This window comes from Anastrepha obliqua, chromosome 5 (assembly GCF_027943255.1).
Source record: "Anastrepha obliqua isolate idAnaObli1 chromosome 5, idAnaObli1_1.0, whole genome shotgun sequence".
In the NCBI taxonomy this organism is placed as follows: Eukaryota; Metazoa; Arthropoda; class Insecta; order Diptera; family Tephritidae; genus Anastrepha; species Anastrepha obliqua.
Window position 1 is genome coordinate 75565272 of NC_072896.1, and position 19114 is coordinate 75584385.

Here is a 19114-nt window from a genome sequence, read left to right on the forward strand (position 1 = left end):
GTAAAAGCAGATGCAATTGACTATTAAAAGAGTCCTACTAATAATTAAGCAGTGCTTGAACTTTTTTACTGAGCTCATTGAATTTATAGTAGAAAATTCTGGTTAATTAATTCAAAGTCCACCATCCTTGAATTTCTCATACTGAAGCAGTTTAAAAGCAGTCTTATCTAATCCGACTGGACTATCACAATTAAAGACCCTACACGAAAATATTTCCATGCTGATTCGAGGCGCATATTGAGTTTATGCTTGTAGAATTATATAGCCAAAGGGTATATCGTCGTTACAATTTAGAGCACAATCGCATCTTTAAAAGTTTAAATGTAAACGTTTTCGGAGTAATTATATTCCCGCCATCTCTCTTACCAGGCGAAAAACTAATAGCATATTCAAAAAAGGCTTGTTTTTTGGCGTACACCAAAAACAAATAAATTAAGAAGCATTTGGTAAAGGTCATGTTTCTTGAGGTATCACTGGGAGAATTTTTTCGAGTTTCACTACCTAATTTTTAACATATTACATTATTATGACTAACAATTATCATATATATGGAGCAATGTCTGGGCAAGATTTCCAAATTCAGTTCCTCTAAATATCTCTAGACCGATTTAGCAACGTGTGGCCTGGCGTTGTCATGCAGCAATCAGTTTGTCATGTCTACCGTCCCATTCCGGCAACCGCTTTCCTTTGAGAGCTCGATTCAAACACATTAGCTGCAGTCGATAACAATCGCCAGTGATGGTTTCAGATGGTTTAATGAGTTCATAATAGATGACACCCTTCTGATCCTACCAGATGCACAACATAAACTTTTAAGCATGGATATTTTTTTTCGTTGTCGATGGACCTGGTTTACCTGGCAGGTTCTAAAATTTTTGTCGCTTAGTGTTATCATAGTAGATCCATTTTTCATCGCCAGTGGCCAGTGCTTTGCATCGTTTTTGCCGTTCAAGAAGCATCTCACAAGTCACCAAACGTCTCTCGATATCCCTCTCCTTCAAGTGATGTGGCACCCAGTTACCTGCTTTCTAGACCATTCTCATTCCCATCACGTGCAAACGTTTACCGACGATTCGAATTTTTTCGTTGCCCCTTCGCGATCTTTATCACTCACCTCGAAATTGGCACTTTGGAAGCCTCAAAACTACTCTTTACAAGTTGTATTTGATGGAGTGTGATTACCGTAAATATTGATCAATACGCGACACGTTTGAGCTTTACTTTTCTTTGACAGGTAATAATGAAGCATGACTTCCCGCAAATGCTGTTCCTGCGGGACGAACGTAGACATTTTTGACGTCAGACAAAAAAGAATCTTTACGCTTCAAACGAATGTCAACTACTGCGATCGGGACCTCACATAATGTACACCATCAAATTGTATTACCTTCAGTGTATTACTAGAGCGAACACAAAAATAGTATCAGCAGCAACACCTTTTTTACGAGGGCGGAAACTTATTCCCATACCCAATAATTTATTTTGTTTCATTTAAATTTATATTATTTGATATTGTTTTTTTAATTTTTTATATTTAAATTTAATGTATTTCTATTTTCTGCTTTTACTTCAAATCATTTTATTTTATTTTTTTCTATTTTTTTATTTTATTTTATTTTATTTTATTTCATATAATGTTTTCATAGCTATAACTTTTTTTTGTTTTTATATATTTTGATTTCTTTTATTTATATTTTAGAATCTCTACTTATAATAAAATAATTTTATTTTATTTTAGTTTATTTAAATTGTTTCAATTTTCTTTTAGTTTAGTTTATATTGTTTTTATTGAAATTATTTTGTTTACTTTAAATTATTTTATTATATTTAATGTTATCTAAGGATTTTAACTTTGAATGATTTTATTTTATTTATATTACTTCAATTAAATTTTTTTCGTTTTATTTTATCTTATTTTAGCTTAATCCATCTCGGCTATTGCCGGAGATTACACATCCCGGATAAAATTTTCAAGGGATTTCTCTGGTGGAGCGTAGTCCAAGTTCTACGCCCATGCGATTACTATTGCCTAAATATTTAAAAATCTACGAACTACGCACATGTGTCCAGTATGGTCGACTTCTGCATGTCTTCTAAGAGGTGTTGGCAGTCATACTTTGGCAGTCTACCTTTAGTCTTTTATGTATTACTTTCCACCAGAGACGTCATTCATTTCACAAATCTTGTCAAGTTATGGAAAGACAGTATGCAGCATTCCCTCTTTGCCCAATCTATACACGTTTATTATTAAGCATAACTTATCGCGTAAATTATCACAATCATTTATCAAAAAAGTCCATAATTTCTCCAACTTTTTCACACTGAAATAATTAGGAAAATATATAATCATTTGCGCCATGCTAACCTCACATTATATCCTCATTATGACAACGTCCGCACAACTGAACTTCGGAACTAACTTTAGTATCCATACAAGCCTACACACTCACCTATACATGCATATTTTATACATTAGAAAATTTACTGGCATAATTAAATTTTACTTTTCACTTTTTCACATTAACGCTAACTCCCACTCCCGCCATCCCGGCATACACAGCAATGCAACGAAAATCTCTGCAAACATGGCGGCACTTGCTGGACCAGCGGCGCCTCCTTCTACTGTGCCTGTCGACCTGGCTATACGGGGAATATGTGTGAAGGTGAGTGAGTATGTCCACGGCGCCTTATGCGCTCCGAAGTGTAACTAAGCATAATTTAAGAGATGCCGTCAGTGGCGGCAGTCGGAAGCCGCAGTTATATTTACTGCACACATACGACAAAAGTGAGATATATGTATATGTACATACCATGTATGTATGTGTATGCAGACGTGTAAGTAGGCGCTTGGCACATGCTCGCGTGCCGTACATAATTTTAGTCATTATGCCAGGTTATGAAATTAATTAAATTTAAACGAATAAATTTTTAAAGCGCGCATAGAACATAAAATTGATATACGAAATTAATGCAACTGCTAGGGAGGGCACATGGACGGCTCGCCTGAAAATATGCTAAACCAAAATAAATGAGTATAGAAATATTTAATGCAAGTCATTAGGCAAATTTTAATATGCAGCTGCGAATACGGCTACCTCACTTAAGTTTCTAATAACTATAAATTTAGTGGCGTAAAATTACTTTTGCACTATAAATATATTTCCCCGCTTAATTGTGTTCTTTAAGTACTTAAATACCGTCTTATATGACGTTAACCGTTCCAATTTGTTGCTTAGCATCACAACTACATATACAAACACATAATATTAATTTCTCTTCTTTTTTTTGCTGATTTCCTACATTCTCTTTCTTTTATGTGCGCTCGTTCTTGCAAAACTACTGCTTTGACTTCAACTTCCTACTACTTTTCGCATACTTGGTGGCAGATGAATTTGTGGTGGAGACCGTCGTTAGTTCCAGTGAGTTTATGGTTGATGATACGAGCGCCAGAAATTTTAATGATAAAACTTTCGGTTCATCGGTTGTGCTGAAGAGTCCCATTGAATTGCATAATGCCTACTTTGGAGCGGGTGTGCTGGCGGCAGCCGTTTTTATTGTTGCTGTAGTGGTAAGTACTAAAGTATAGTCTATACTCGACTGTCAGCGCCATTGTTATTTTCTCACTCTAACGACATTAAGTTTGCTTCAAATCTCTACTTGGCTGTCAGTTGTATGAGTGCGTGTTTGTGTCTTGTTGGCTCATTTAAACCAAAATTATGTGATACTTTGCAAATCATCACCATCACCATCAGCAGCATCAGCATGCATACATACTTATAATTTGACTACGCATGACTATGCATGAACATTTCCTCGTACATTTCTGCTTCCACATTTTATTACTTCTTCAGATCATTGCGGTTCGTTTCGTTAGTGGTTGGAAAAGTTTTGCTTGCCTATTTGCCAAAGGACGGCGAATATGTCGTAATCAGGCTTGATAAGGAAATATAGCTTGTGTGGCAGAACTTTTAATTTATATAGTGCAAAAAATAACGCTTTCCGCAAGTTCTCTCGAATTAATTCTCACTTTCGGCTTTGCGAATCTCTACAAAAAAATATACATACATATATTTTTTTTATATGTGACACTTTTTTTTTTGAAAAAGAAGTAGTCCAAACAAAAGATAAAAAAGTATTAGAAGAATATTCCATATCGATTGGAACCATCCACCATAGTTTGTAGTCCATCAACATGAACTCTACTGGCTCATAGAGTGAGCGTTTCATATAAAAATTGCCCATAAATAGTAAACATTTAGCTAGAAGCTTCTAATTTGGTATGAAAGCATCTCTGGCTAGGATTGGTAAAAGGTCTTCTATATTTGCCCGTCATTACTAAAAGAAACATAGGGCCAGAACAAAAAAGTTAAAGTTAGATTTATTCAATGCAAGAAATTTAATTTGTCGCCATGAATGGCCTGTTTGAAGCGCTTCTGTTTCAACCAATCTACACGTATTGGATGGTCTCCCGCGCCTGCGCTTTCTTGTGGCTACCAGTCTCAGGCTACACCCGATGATTATGCCCTATCCAATTCCATTTTCGTCACCGAATATCGAGATAAACAGAAATCTGCTTCGTCAAACTCCAGAGGTCTGTGTTGGAAGTGGTGTTTGGCCAGAGAGCTCGTACGAATCTTTTGGAGGCAACGATTGATGAATGCTTGCAGCGCTTGTACGTCGCACATTGTCGTATTCCATGTTTCGCAGCCATACAGAACAACAGACTTCACGTTTGATTCGAAGATACTTAATTTCGCACACCTGGATTTGTGCGAAGATCTTCAAACTTTGTCTAACATGCCAAATACAACGCGACCTTTTGCTATTCGATTGCGTATGTCAGCTGCGCACCCGCCAGTTCTGTTACGGTTGCTTGCATAGCATAATTCGTCCACTTCTTCGATGTTAATACCGCGTATCTGGACGATGCGGTGTGGTGTTGAGGCACATCACCTTTGCCTTTGCAATGTTAATCCACAGGCCTGCTTTAGCAGCGCACTCGCTTACTGCCTTTGTCTTTGACTGTATATGTGTGAATGCGTGGTACAGCAGACAGCCCTAGGTTGTATAATATAAACAAAATGCTTCCAAATCCCATGTAACCGTATCTTTCAAATTGCCATATTTTCGTAGCTATTAAAATTAGAAAGCTTTTGATAAATAAATAAAAAAATAAAAATAAATAAATAACTGGCGAGTACTCTTCTGTTAGGTGTTGGCCGAGCTCCTAATCCTATTTGACATTGTTGTACAATTTTAAGCCGACTCCGAACAACAGATATTTTTTTTTTATGAAGATCTTTTTCATGGCAGAAATACACTCGGGGAAAAAGCTTTTCTATTATTTGCCTGTTTCATGCACGTAAATTTGAATCTACGCACTCCCGAGTGGTAGTCACTCACAAACCCACTCGGCTAGGGCGGTCGCCTATTGATATGTAATACCTTTTCAAAATAAAGTAATTTCCTGCATTTTGCTAAAATCCGCTGAAAATTACCTCCTTAGCGAGCGCTCAACGTACCAGCCAATGAAATGCGCTCCTTCCTTGCAGCTATACTTTTTTTATAAATGAACGCGCAAATACTCCTTTCGTAAAAAATCAATTATTTAAAAAAATGCAAGTGAATAGCCGTAATATATTAAAAAATATTGGTCGCTGTTTTTGCTCAACTTTGGGTTACTGTATCGCTTATTAAAACATTTAAACAAAATATGTCTACTAGCTGCCGTGGCAATCGTCCTATTTGAAAGAAATAAATTACTATATGTGCGCCTTGTTTCACAAATTTAGCGACCTCCAACCTTATGCCACGTTCGAATCGCAGAATGATAGTTTTTTATGTGAAGCCTTTTTATGGCAGAAATGCACTGCGTCGTTTGCCCGCGATCGTGGAGAAGCACCCTCTACTAGATACAATTTTTTCGGTCAATTTATGTTTCATTTCCACAGGGTGCAATGAACCCGAAACCAATCGAATGACACTGGATATTCAAATGCAATAAAGTTAAGATTTTTAAGTTTTAAGATTTACAAGATGAAATCTTGTACTTTTAACAATTTAAATTTTTATTTTAATATTTAAGCAGTTTTATATTAGATTTCTTGCATTTTTAAGTTAAGTTGAAAAAAACTCATTTTATAGCACCCGTTTGCAGCTTTTACAACTCCCCTCATTCGCTCACTCATTTATCTTAATTTTCTAATTTAGTGCCAACACAGCATGATTCACTCAACACTGCATTCCTCAACTCATCCCTCTTCTCCCCTTACAGGTCGCCATCTGTCATTGCAAGGTGAATCAGACATACCGTAAATTTTCAACGCGCTCCTCCACATTCTTTCCCATTCTGGGCTTTGGGCGACGCAGCAAATCCCAAAACAAGCTGAACAAGCACTGGCTGAGCGGCAAGGGACTGGGAGGTGGTGGCGGCGGTGTTGGCACCGGTGGAGGTTCATTACGCTCATCGGGCTCAACGACATCGCTGACGCGCGGACACCTGCCCTCCGCGCACACCGGTGGTGGTCATCAGTCACATCAGCGACAACAGCAGTTGCAGCAGCAACAGCTGGGCGGCCAAATGCACGAACGACCGTTTCAGCGGCATCTGGCGATGAATTTAGAGAATGACATGTATTACACAGTTGATTTTAGTGAGAATTCACAGCACTCACCTTTGATACAGTGAGGCAGAGAAAATCGAGCCACAGCGGGGGTAGTGGCCGTCAACACTGTTGCCGCTGCTGCTGCTGCTGTGGGCAGAGTTGTAGTGCGTGCGCTGGTGGGTGTTGTTGGCAAGGAGCGAATTAGAGCTATAGTGGGTATGCGTGCTGGTGAGAGAGGAGCGACGGTGACGACTGCGACGGCGACAGCGTCGGCGACGACGACGGCAAGACCGAATTTTGGTGCTGAGGGCATAGGTGCCAACAGCAGCAACAACAACATGCCCACTAGCTGGTTAGTTAAATTTACAAAGCATTCTTATTAATTGCCAATCGCTGGTAATGATCACAATAATGATGATGATTATAAAGATGTCGCTGATAATAATTACAAAATAATTATAAGAGTAATTGAAAATAGTACATAATTGCCCGACGAAACAAGCGTTACTGAAGCAGACAACAGCAGCAGCAATGAAGCGACGGCATCAGCAAAGAAGCGACAATTTTGCTTACAAGCGCATGCAGCTGTTGGCGTTGTCTCTCAAGCTGTGAAGTTTTTTCGTGCGGATCCTGCAGCTGGTATTGAAATATTAATAGAAAATTTTCGTATTCCAATGCGTAGCTGCGGACACAGAGACACACAGGCAACACAGGCAAACGGATAAATATGTATTTATAAGTAGATGTGTAAATGAAGTGCTAAGCAGTAAAAGTAACAATGTTGGACGAAATCAAACTGAAAGTTTAATTAGCTTACTTATGGAGATTTTTATGTAGCAGCAACTGAAGGTGACGTTGAAGCGATAATAAAATAACAAACTAAAATTAAACAAATTTAAAAGAGTGGAAAGGAATATTTAAATAAATTTAAACAAAATGGCAAATTCGCATATTATATAAATATTTACTTAATTAGTGTTTTATAGCGCTTTAAGTGGACATGCAAACAAACTGAAGGACACTTGTGCAGACATGACAATTCAGGCTTAAGAATTAAGGTAGTAGAAGGATTGAAGAAGGCTCGGTTAAAGTTTAGTTCAAGAAAAAAAATGCAAGAAATTAAGAATTGAAATAAATCTAAAAATAGAAATAGAAATAAATAGTAAACGAAAAAATGCAGTTTCAAAAAGATAAAAGCAGCAACAACAAAATCTCATAAAAAAGAATAAAACTGAATAAATTATCTAACCTTTTGCTACGATTCGCTCCACAAAAAATGACTGGTTTAATGATGGTTGAAAGCAAAGTTTAGGATAAAAGTTATTGTTTATAAAAAGAAAAACATAAATTGCTTTTGCTATTAATATTAATGATTATTATAATTATTATAATAATGTTGTCATGCAAAGCAAAATATTTAGCTTATAATTGAAGAAGAAAAAATTATGGAAACTAATTTAAGTGTAATCGTAATAATGCGCTGTCATTATGTTTAATAAATTGAATGTTGCATCAAAGAAGCAATTATTGATTTGCTTGAATAAAATCAAACAATTAAAATACTTTTAGTTTCTGCTCTTCATTGCGCTTTTGGTTGAGTGGTTTTAATGGTGTGAAAAATGAAGGTAAGTCAAGGGAATTATTTCAGATGGCAGCTGATAGCCGCTCATACTAGCGCTGGATGACAATTTCAGTTTATATAATCAGTTTGAGTATTGTATAATATTAAAAAAATGAAAAACTTAAAAATATATAAAATATAAAACTTTAAATGCAGGGTGTTCAAATAGACGAAGGGTTTGGATTTACTTAATGACTGAAAAATAATATAAATTTGACAAATACATATATAATATAATAATAAATAGAAATTAATTGCACAACATATAACAAATATTCAAAGGAATAGAAATAATTGTGCCCATATTTATGAAAGTGGTCTAAGTCATATATTTCTTGTTTCAAGATATTTAATGAATTGCGTTTGAACGAGTTAAAAAATATTTTTATATTATACGACCTTCTAATATAATTTATAATTTTCTTAATTTTGATCAATGGAAATTTATTATCAATATGAAATTTTGTATGAATTTCATACGAATATGTTGTTTTTAAAGCTCTAATTGACTTATACCATTTTCAAAGTTAATTGAAGGTCTTATAAATATATATATACATATATATATAAATTGGTGCGTACACCCTGTTTTAGGTGTTTGCCCGAGCTCCTCTTCCTATTTGTGGCGTTCTTCTTGATATTTTTCCACAATTGCAGGGACCTACGGTTTCAAGCCGACTCCGAAAGGCAGATATTTTTTTTATGAGGAGCTTTTTCATGGCTGAAATAAAATCGGAGGCTTGCCATTGCCTGCCGAGGGCGACCGCTATTAGAAAAATATTTTTCTTAATTTTGGTGTTTCACCGAGATTCGAACCAACGTTCTCTCTGTGAATTCCGAATGGTAGTCACGCACCAACCCCTTCGGCTACTACGGTCCTATAAATGACTTAGTACAATAAAGAACGATAAGTTTTATTTGAAACAATAACTTTAGCTAAGTAATTTATAAACACGTATTAATTATTTTTAAAAAGTAATTCATTTTCGTAATTTTTCCCCATTTTTCTTCTTAAAATGTTCATTTTGGGATGTATGGTACTAAACTCCTAATATCTCTATGTTTATCTTCCGTTACTGGTCTAGGGCTGGTATATAATGGAAGTCATTTAATACTTTCATATATTTTTGGTTTTCCTCTATTAGGTAAAAGATTCAAAACGTGGAATTTAGAATCAACTAACGAAATTTTGTAGAACATCATCATTTCTCAGGAAACGCACTTATTGAATTTTCAGCCAAGAGATAAATTCCTCCGCGGTATTTTTTATTCTTGATTTTTCATGATTGATTCTTTCAGTGACTTCAACGAAATAAAATGGTTTTTTCCTTCTTCACTTTTCTATCAATTCTGCTCAGAGTTGTATAAATAAGTCGTTTTTTTATTTTCATTTCTATCAAACCGAAATCACGGCAATGCGGTAAAAAGAAATGAACCGATATGAAAAATTTGTGGCTTGCCGTTTAAGTATTATTATTATTGTAATGAGTTAACTGATTACGGTTTTGGACCATCATGCATCACTGTAAGCTATTACGAGTTTTTGAGTAGTTATAATATCCTCCATATGCGCTAAAATGCATGATGCTACTTCCTGTGCACCTTTCAATGCTGAAGTTTCATCCCGTACATACATCTTCACATCAAACAATTACTAGGGAGATCCTGGGGCCTCAGCCCTAGTATGGCCCTCTGGATATACACCTAAATGGTTAGACCAATCATACTGTATGGGGCACTAGTATGGTGGAGCAAATCTATCCAACAAACAGCGATAACCAAACTGGGAAAAGTACAAAGGCTTGCTTGCCTATACATCACAGGGGCTATGAGAACTACCCCAACAGCTGGCATGGAAGCACTCCTTAATCTCCCACCACTTCATATGGCAATCCAAGAGGAAGCAGCTACGCAAGTACTCATGCTACACATGAAAGAAAATTTCAAATTGGGCAACCTCACCGGTCACCTAAATATCCTAAATACAATCAGAAACACCATAAGCATGGCTCAAGTTTCAGACCACATTGACCCAACCCTCTGTTTCACAAACGGATAAACAGTTACCTTTCCTGAGAGGATCGAGTGGAAAACAAACCCGAAATGGATGAATGATGATTCACAAAAATGGTACACTGATGGATCAAAAACACCTTATGGTGTAGGAGCAGGAGTAGTGGGACCCAGAATCCACAAATCATACACTCTCACCAGGGACACCACTATCTTCCAAGCGGAACTATACGCAATAATGGAAGCAGTAAGCATCATGCAACGTAGAAACCACAAGAGAGTAAAGATCAAAATACTCTCGGACAGCCAATCAGTTCTAAAAGCTTTAGATAGCTATACCTACAATTCAAAAACCCTCTTAAAATGCCACAAGGCACTCAATAATCTGGCATCCAAAAACAATGTTTCATTAATTTGGGTACCGGGACATGAGGGATATGACGGCAACGAAAAGGCAGATTTTCAAGCCAAAAAAGGGGCAGATGAAAACTTCATCGGACCTAGTCCTATGTTCGGATTCAACAAAAACAACCTAAAACAAAAAGTAAAATACTGGGCCAAAACTCTATTAAATCAGCATTGGAACAATGTAGAGGGTCTTATACACTCCAAAAAGTTCCTAAGTTTCAACGCTAAAAGAGCTAACATGGCCCTCACGTTAAACAAAAAGAGCATTCGCACTCTCACAGGCGTCCTCACGGGTCACTTCACCTGCAACAAACACTTACATAAATTAGGCATAACTAACACCAGCACCTGCAGATTCTGCTGCGAAGATGAGGAGTCTATAGAACATCTCATTATCGAATGTCCGGGGTTGACGCATAGAAGGAAAAGGTTTTTAAACAAGTTCATGCTTACAGATGTAGACCTTCAATCACTCCCTCAGAAGGAGCTGGTACAATTCATAAGCATACTTAACAGTCAATAGACAGCATAGGGTTCACAATAGATCAATATGGTCGCAGTGCTAAAGGGCCACACCTTAACCCTTTACAACCATTAACCATTAACCATTACATCTTCACATTGTCATTATGGAAATTATGTAAGCCAAAGTTGTAGACATATTTCGCTCATAATAAAAGGGGAGGGTCATGCGTTATTTTCAAGTTATGTTTATATGTAATTTCTTCAAATTTTTGACTTAGACCAATCTCGTAATTAACACTAAAGAAACTGGGTATAACGTTGAAATTACATTCACTATCTAAAGGTTCATTTTTGAGGATATCGTGAAAATTACATGAAATACATATAGTTTAAGATAAGGTGGATACGAAATAAATGATGAACTATTTCTTTTTAACTTAGACCACTTTCATAATTATGTGCAGAATTCATAATGAATATCTTTGCTAGTTTTCCGAGCTGACGTTGGACGGCAAATTTTCCCAAATGGCAGAAAGGGATATACGAGCTGCGAGAAGAGCGAAAATAGAAACGCTCAAAGCATATTGAAAAATCTAAGCTTCGATGGTGTGTTTACTGAAACTGTGATAAAAATGTCGATCTCAATATCACGTATGACAGATTACAGGGATTATAGATTTGAAGGTTTCCTTGATAGCTATGGTAAAAAACAAAATTTTGATAGGAACTTTGGCTGACACATCTTTTGGTATATGTTTAACCAAATTTAGCTGGTGTTAGTGATATACGAAAAAAATCAACACAGCCAATGCTCATGCCATGACATTCGTATATGACTAATATAAGCTAAATTTTGTTAAACACATCTCAAGTGACGTCAACCAATCAGCCGATTCTGTCGAATTAGCTCACAGTTTGGTCATCGGAAGCAAAATTGTTAGAGTAATGAGGCTGTCAAAATGGGTCCGTTGCGGCAACGCATTTGACTGACATGACGTGCAAAATGTATCGTTATGTACGGTAAATGTGTAAACACATGTGAAATATATTCTGAACTGACAGATTTTTGAAGCGAAAAAGGGCTTATGTTAGTCGACTATAACTTCGAAATCGGGACGCACATTCACTTTTCAAGAGAAAGCCTAGCCTTTTCCTACTCATTCAAGCTTTTATCGAAATGTTAAAGGTATATTTGAATTGAAATTCCATTTTTTTCTGCATTTAATTAGATGTAATAAAGTGCATAATCGTTTAAAATTTGCGCGAAACAAAATTATTCCTTGTTGTCATTTTTACCGCACTTGCCGTATGGCAAAAGTAGAAAGTTGCCAGTTTTTGTGTAATTCAGCATTGGTGCATGGCACGTATGTGGCGCCTTCGACTCAAATGCGCATAATCAAGGCGAATTGAATAATGAAGGATAATAAATAACAGTTACTCTGACGTCAGCTCCCTTCGCTATACAAAACACACGAACAAATCTAATAAACATAGGAGAAATTACATGTTTGTGAAAATTCTGGCTTGGTAATATTGTGATTTGTCAGATTAGAACTAAACAAACTAATGTGCGTATTAAATTGTTACAGCACAAATGAATATAAAGCCTCCAAATGCAGTTTTTGACGTTTTTATGCGGAAGACGCTATGCCTAGAAAGTATGTGTATGCGCGTATCATTTCTTGTGTTTGTTGTTTTCATTGCTTTTGCCTAGTCTTCTTCAAAAACAAGTAATTCTCCTTCCATTTGTTTGTTTATTGATGGACTCTTGCGACACGGCGAATTCGGAAGGCGCAATCTTCTTCCCTATCATTCTTGAGACAGAATTTATTTCGCTGTCAGTCAAATTCGTTGCCGCAACGAACCTATTGTGATGGGCCTATAACTTTTGCTGCTACGTATCGAGAACTCGACAACAGATTTCTGCCCGCTCATTTCACATGCATTCGCACACTCGTCCAATCAGTCGTTATTCAAGCGGCAGCGACGTAACATGAGTTTTTTTCATCATTACCACCCCAATCTCAGTTCTGTCGTCACCCGGTTACGTTAGCAAATCAGCTAATTCCTTAAAAATCGCTGAGCGCCGATTAACGGTCTAATGTTGGTGACATTTCTATATTCTTTGCATTGTGCTCCATACAACTTTAGAAGCAGCAGAAGTATGTCTTCAAGTACAATTTATCATTTGTTTAAAAAAACATGGAGAGCCCGCAAATTTGTTGCGCTATTGACAAAGGAAGTCAAAAATTGTGCGAGTGTCATAATCTGGTACGAAACGTTTAATACTTTTAATAAATTGATTCTTTGAACATGTTGCCAGGTTTCCACGCGAAATCATCTTTAGAGATGAAGCAGATTTGACACTAAATAGATTTGACTACATACCACTTTTCATTAGGCAAATAATTTAGTTATACTTTTAATTAATGCAACTATGCACAGAAATTGTATATCAAAATATATCGATTTTAGCCAACTACATAATATTTGAAATTAGTTCACAAAATCGAAAAATTTTCATATTTAATTAAATGGCACACATTTTCTAGGAAACATAAAAACTCTATCATAATAAATTACAACAACATTTTCCCTACAGACCTATCTGAATATAAAATCTACTGCTCATAATTTATTAGACAAAACTTTTACTAAATTATTTTGCTCAACCCACCAACATTGCGAAATTAGTCCCACCGACGACCAACTAAATACAAAAAAAATTTTTTTACAAATAATATTCAAATTAAAATGAAATATTTAATTTAAGTATCCCACGCACAATTTGACCGTAATTACCAACAACTGAGTAATTGAAACTTATTTAGACAAACAAAGCCACCAATACAATGTCAAAGTATCGGGTGTTTTGTTAGCTGCAGAAGAACACTGATATTGATAACTGTGGTTTGACAACTGAGAATGGCAAACGAGTTGGTTTTATGTATACCAGCTCGACCTAAAAGCATTTTTCTGATACCTCTTATTTTTGAATTCCATCCCACAACCCAAAATCTACTGAATCTGATGGATAATTTTGCTTCATCAAATAATTCCCCAGGTATCCCTGAATACCCCTTTTTGAATAATTATTAATCTTACAATAACAAATTATGCATATATATATATGTAATTGGCGCTTACACCCGGTTTTGGGTGTTTGGCCGATCTCTTCTCCTATTTGTCTTATTTGTGGTGTGCGTCTTGATGTTGTTTCACAAATGGAGGGACCTACAGTTTCAAGCCGACTCCGAACGGCAGATATTTTTATGAGGTGCTTTTTATGGCAGAAATACAATCGGAGGTTTGCCATTGCCTGCCGAGGGGCGACCGCTATTAGAAAAAAAGTTTTTCTTAATTTGGTGTTTCACGAAGGTTCGAAACGACGTTCTTCCATTCACCTACGGCGGCTTGCAATAACAAATTAGCTGATTTATTAGCGAAAATCGGAATTTGAAAAATCGAAAAAATCTGAAAGGATGGCTCGAAAACCTATCTTTTAAAAAATGCATGATATTTTGTTTCAGATTATTTTGTTGCGCGGTGCGTCCGAAGATTATCTGTCACTTACACAATTTTCAAATGTTTTTCAATAAAAATTTAGGACAATATTTTTCAAATGTTGCATTATTTTAATGAAGCTAAATATCGCCAAAAAAAGGAATAATTGAACATGATGCTTTTTTCATCAAATTAAAAATGAATAAACAACTTTAGTATCGGGTATTTGCTCACTTGCATGAGAACTATCGATATCGATAACTATGGGTTGACAGCTGGGAACGACAAACTATGTTCGCATTTATGCTTAGTAAGGTTGGTCATCATGAATTGTTTTATGCCAGAACAATGCTTCCAAATTTGTGGAAATTTACTTTGAAAAAAAATAAATCTGTTCGCGGAAGTTCATAGAATACTTCGTCTATTTTACGTACGGCTTACACGCCGGGGGCATCATCGGTCCTTATTTCTTTGGAAATGAGTAAGGAGCAGTCGTTACAGAGAATGGCCAGCACTATCGAGCCATGAGGACTAAATTTTTGTTTCCAAAAATTAATCAGCTAAACATCGACGACATTTGATTCCAACAAGACAGCCAAGTTATCATACATTCTAGCCACCATTGACGCCATACGGCCAGATTTATTGGAAATTATTCAAAAATTAGACTGATCGTAAGGACCATGTACTCGTAACTTGTAGTCACGACGAACGTATGCCGGATATCATATTCAAAAAATAAAGCCATGAAATTATCTACCAGATTATAATTAAAAAAAATCCATTCCAAAAATAGTTCTGTTGTATATTATGCTTTTAAGTTCTCAAGCTTTTAAAAAAACACCCGATATTCACATATGTATTTATGCCAAACTAGCGCAAATAAATACCCAGAGTGATTATTAAATGACGCTAAAGTCATAGAATTTTATATAAGCAACAAAGACTCTCAACGGCATACTGACAATCAACCAGGCAAATCTAATGACAGTGCAGAGTGAAATTTGGTAATTCGCATAAATATGCCGGCAAATCAAAATGAATGCTTCACAAATAAATTTGCAATATGAAGTGGTCGTCTATATATCATATTTATATGTACAAACTATAATTATATTGAAACTCCTGTGAGCCCATGAATAGAAAAATACGTACACCAGAACTGTAGGGAGCTTTGTGCGAAAATATATTGATAGTAAAGTATTCAATCATTCGTTGTAATAAGTTAGAATAAAAATTTGCATATAATCACAAAACAAAGTATGAATAATTCAATACAGTTTACCAATTTGGCATATCCGAAGTTTTCGTATGAATATTTAATTTATTCATGTACGAGTATTTAAGTGTATTTAAAAACAAACAGCACTCTTTACAAAAAGTCTCTATTGAGTAAATTTATTGGCAGTTAATGCGTCGAAAAGTTGCACTCTTTAAATTTCATGAAATTCTAACAAATAGATGCATTTGAAAGGGCAGTACATGTGATGCGTCTCGGCAAGGCTGAGAAAATGCGGAATATGGCATTTGACCGGATCAGTTGTCCTGTTAAAGGCTTCTTAAAAACATCTATTTTCTCTATTCCCTTTTATATTCGATTGAATTTCAAATATAGAGTTTTCAAAAATGAGTTAAACAATTTTTTTAAAACAGCAGCCGTATGGTAAAGTTATAATTTAAGTAATTCTTTTAGACGATGGGGTTAGAAAAGGCAGCCTTCAATTTTATACTGAAATTCTTCTCCAAAGTTTGACTTCTAACGCCAATTCTTTTCAGAAGGCTATAAATTGTTTTTTGCTATATCTATATATCACAGAAAAATGCTTAGGGTAATAAATTTACCTACTTTTATCACTCTTTTATAAGTATTTTAATTAAGGGGGCAGCTCCTCCAACACTTTAAAATTTTCCATACTTTTTTTGCTTTAAATTCATTTACAATCTAAGGAATATCTCTTCAATATTTTGAGTTTAATAGAAAGTCCCTAGTGAAAGTGAAAAATGAGTAAGAACGAAAAATTTAATCGTGTTTTTCTCGAAATACTTTTTCTTCCGCGCTGTCGAATATAACTCAAAAAGTAATCAAGATATCAACTTAAAATTTTACAAGAATATTCTATTGGCCTTTGCATGTACCTCAAATTTTATATTGACCATCGCTAAAAATATTGTTTTGATCACTTTGTTTATAAAAACAATGTAATTTTTTTCTTTTTCACTTCAAATTTTCCTTTTTTCGCCAAAAATAGGTAACTGCAAAGCGGAATAACTTATTTTAATGAAAAATGTTTGTCTGGTTGATTTCAGTTGATTACAAGAGGCTGTATATTCTACGGCGCAAATTAAAGAAGCCACGTTCAGCAGCTGTAGCGCCGCCATTTTTTGTTTTTTTTTTTTATTTCAAAAATATGTAAATTGTTTAAGATAATAAATACTGTCAGTTTTTCGCCAAAATTTATTGAAAAACTCGTTCTCTGGAAGATCTGCCCCCTTAACAAATTCAAATATGGAAAAATCTTTCCTCTGCTTGGCGAAAATTTCCCCCACCTCCTTCACGAAAACTATCCATATAGCGCATCTCTTCTAACACATTGATATACCAAAATCGATAACTACTACTGCTCTTACATACAGTAACGGAGTCTGAAATCCAGGCACTTGTGTAGGCGAAGTAAAGTAGATTTGCCCGCCGTAGCCGAATGGGTTGGTGTGTGATTATTATTCGGAATTCACAGAGAGACCGTTGGTTCGAATCACACGAAACACCAAAATTAAGAAAAACGTTTTTCTAATAGCGGTCGCCTTTCGGCAGGCAATGGGAAACCTCCGATTGTATTTCTGCCATGAAAAAGCTCCTCATAAAATATCTGCCGTTCGGAGTCGGCTTGAAACTGTAGGTCCCTCCATTTGTAGAACAACATCAAGACGCACACCACAAATAGGAGAAGGAGCTCGGCCAAACACCCACAAAGGATGTACGCGCCAATTATATATATATAAGTAGATTTGGAATTCTTGTTGTACTACTTAGTTTACATACCTTTTTTTTGATACTTTTGGAATATGCGATTGGTAATAGCCCAGATTAAAATTGTAATATGACAGATGGTTGATACGCGAATTTGTGAACAGCTGATTTGTTTATTGATAGTTTTGTCAGTAAAAGATGGATCGCAGGCGACAAATACGAGTATTAGCTGCCCTAAAAAATAATTGCCATCTGAAATTGGAAAAACGCATTTTTAAACTTAAAAATAAAACGAAAAAGCCCCTGTTGTGTTCATCACATTGTTCCAGAATTTTAATGCTGCAATTATTGTTTTTAGTATTTCTTGTTCTTCTCTTTAAAACTTTCACTATTTTTCATTCCCAATAGATATTAACTGTAATTTTTCGGCAATGTTGCCATCGAAAATTTTCCTAATCCGCTTAAGTTACACTAATTTTCATTCCTAGTTGTCAATCCGCATTAGTTGCAGGGCCCCCTTAACCCTGTGGTATAAATTTAAAAATCGATTTTTTGTTTTTTGGATATCTCGAAAGTATAGTATCTTAAGGAAACTCCCAATATTATAGCTTCTACAGCCCATTAACTAGGTAGAGAACGGTTCGCGCGCTCCTTCCAAGCAGAAAAAATATTGTAAAAAAAGGCTAACAAATACCTTCTAAAGATCGTTAAGTAATATTATAATAAATTACAATTGCAAACAGATACTTTACATATATATATATATATATATATATTTTTTTTTTAATTATATAAAGAAACAGCTGAGGCATGTGGATAAACTCTGCATTAAATAATTATATGTCAGAGGCTTATTGAGACAAGTTTTAACAATTTTATGGCTTTTTATTTAATTGTAATCATTTTTTATGAAAATATCGCGTAGAAATTTCAAAATTTTTTGCTGACGCTGCTTTATGTTTCCGTCCACGTAGAAAAAATGCCTAACATTCGTTATACGGAGAAAATGCACCAAACCGCCAGAATGACTCGCCTTGGGAATTGGTTTTCCTTAATTATCCGCAAACTGCTGGCAAACAAATGGTTGTGCGACTGTTTAGTGGTGCAAATTCGCCACAACCAAAATTTCTGAAAAAATAAGGGACCATTTACTTTGAGTTGTTTCTTCCTCGAAAAACTTTTGTTGCATTAAACTCGTCTGGGATCACCCATATTGTCAATTGCTTTTTGTTTCCAGCGGATATGCATAGATCTAATGTCCGTTTCCCGTTAAGATGTCGCAGACGTGATTTGAACCACTGCGGCTGAATTTCTTCAATGTTTCCAATTGTCCAACTATGCGATATCAAATGAGAACAAATCTTCTAGACTACTAGATGTTCGTGGAAGATTGAATGTATGCTGGTCGCGGTAATGTCCAAGGTTGTTTCTATGTCGCAATATTTCGAAGAACGATCTTTCGTTATCAATTGATGCCCAGCATTGATTGTTTCACAGTGTACCAGTGTTTCACTATGGCTAAGTTTGGTA

At 35.6% G+C, this 19114-nt stretch overlaps 1 protein-coding gene across 1 annotated transcript in view; it reads left to right on the plus strand.

Annotated features, from left to right (window-relative positions):
- Positions 1–7830, plus strand: part of LOC129248085 (serine-rich adhesin for platelets-like) — a 138610-nt gene extending 130780 nt beyond the window's left edge. Inside the window, exons 10-12 of the mRNA XM_054887519.1 lie at positions 2561–2663; positions 3387–3568; positions 6275–7830. Of these exons, the coding sequence (XP_054743494.1) occupies positions 2561–2663; positions 3387–3568; positions 6275–6688 (699 nt within the window). The 3' untranslated portion in view covers positions 6689–7830. The remainder of the gene's footprint in view (positions 1–2560; positions 2664–3386; positions 3569–6274) is intronic.
- The last annotated feature ends 11284 nt before the right edge of the window (positions 7831–19114 follow it).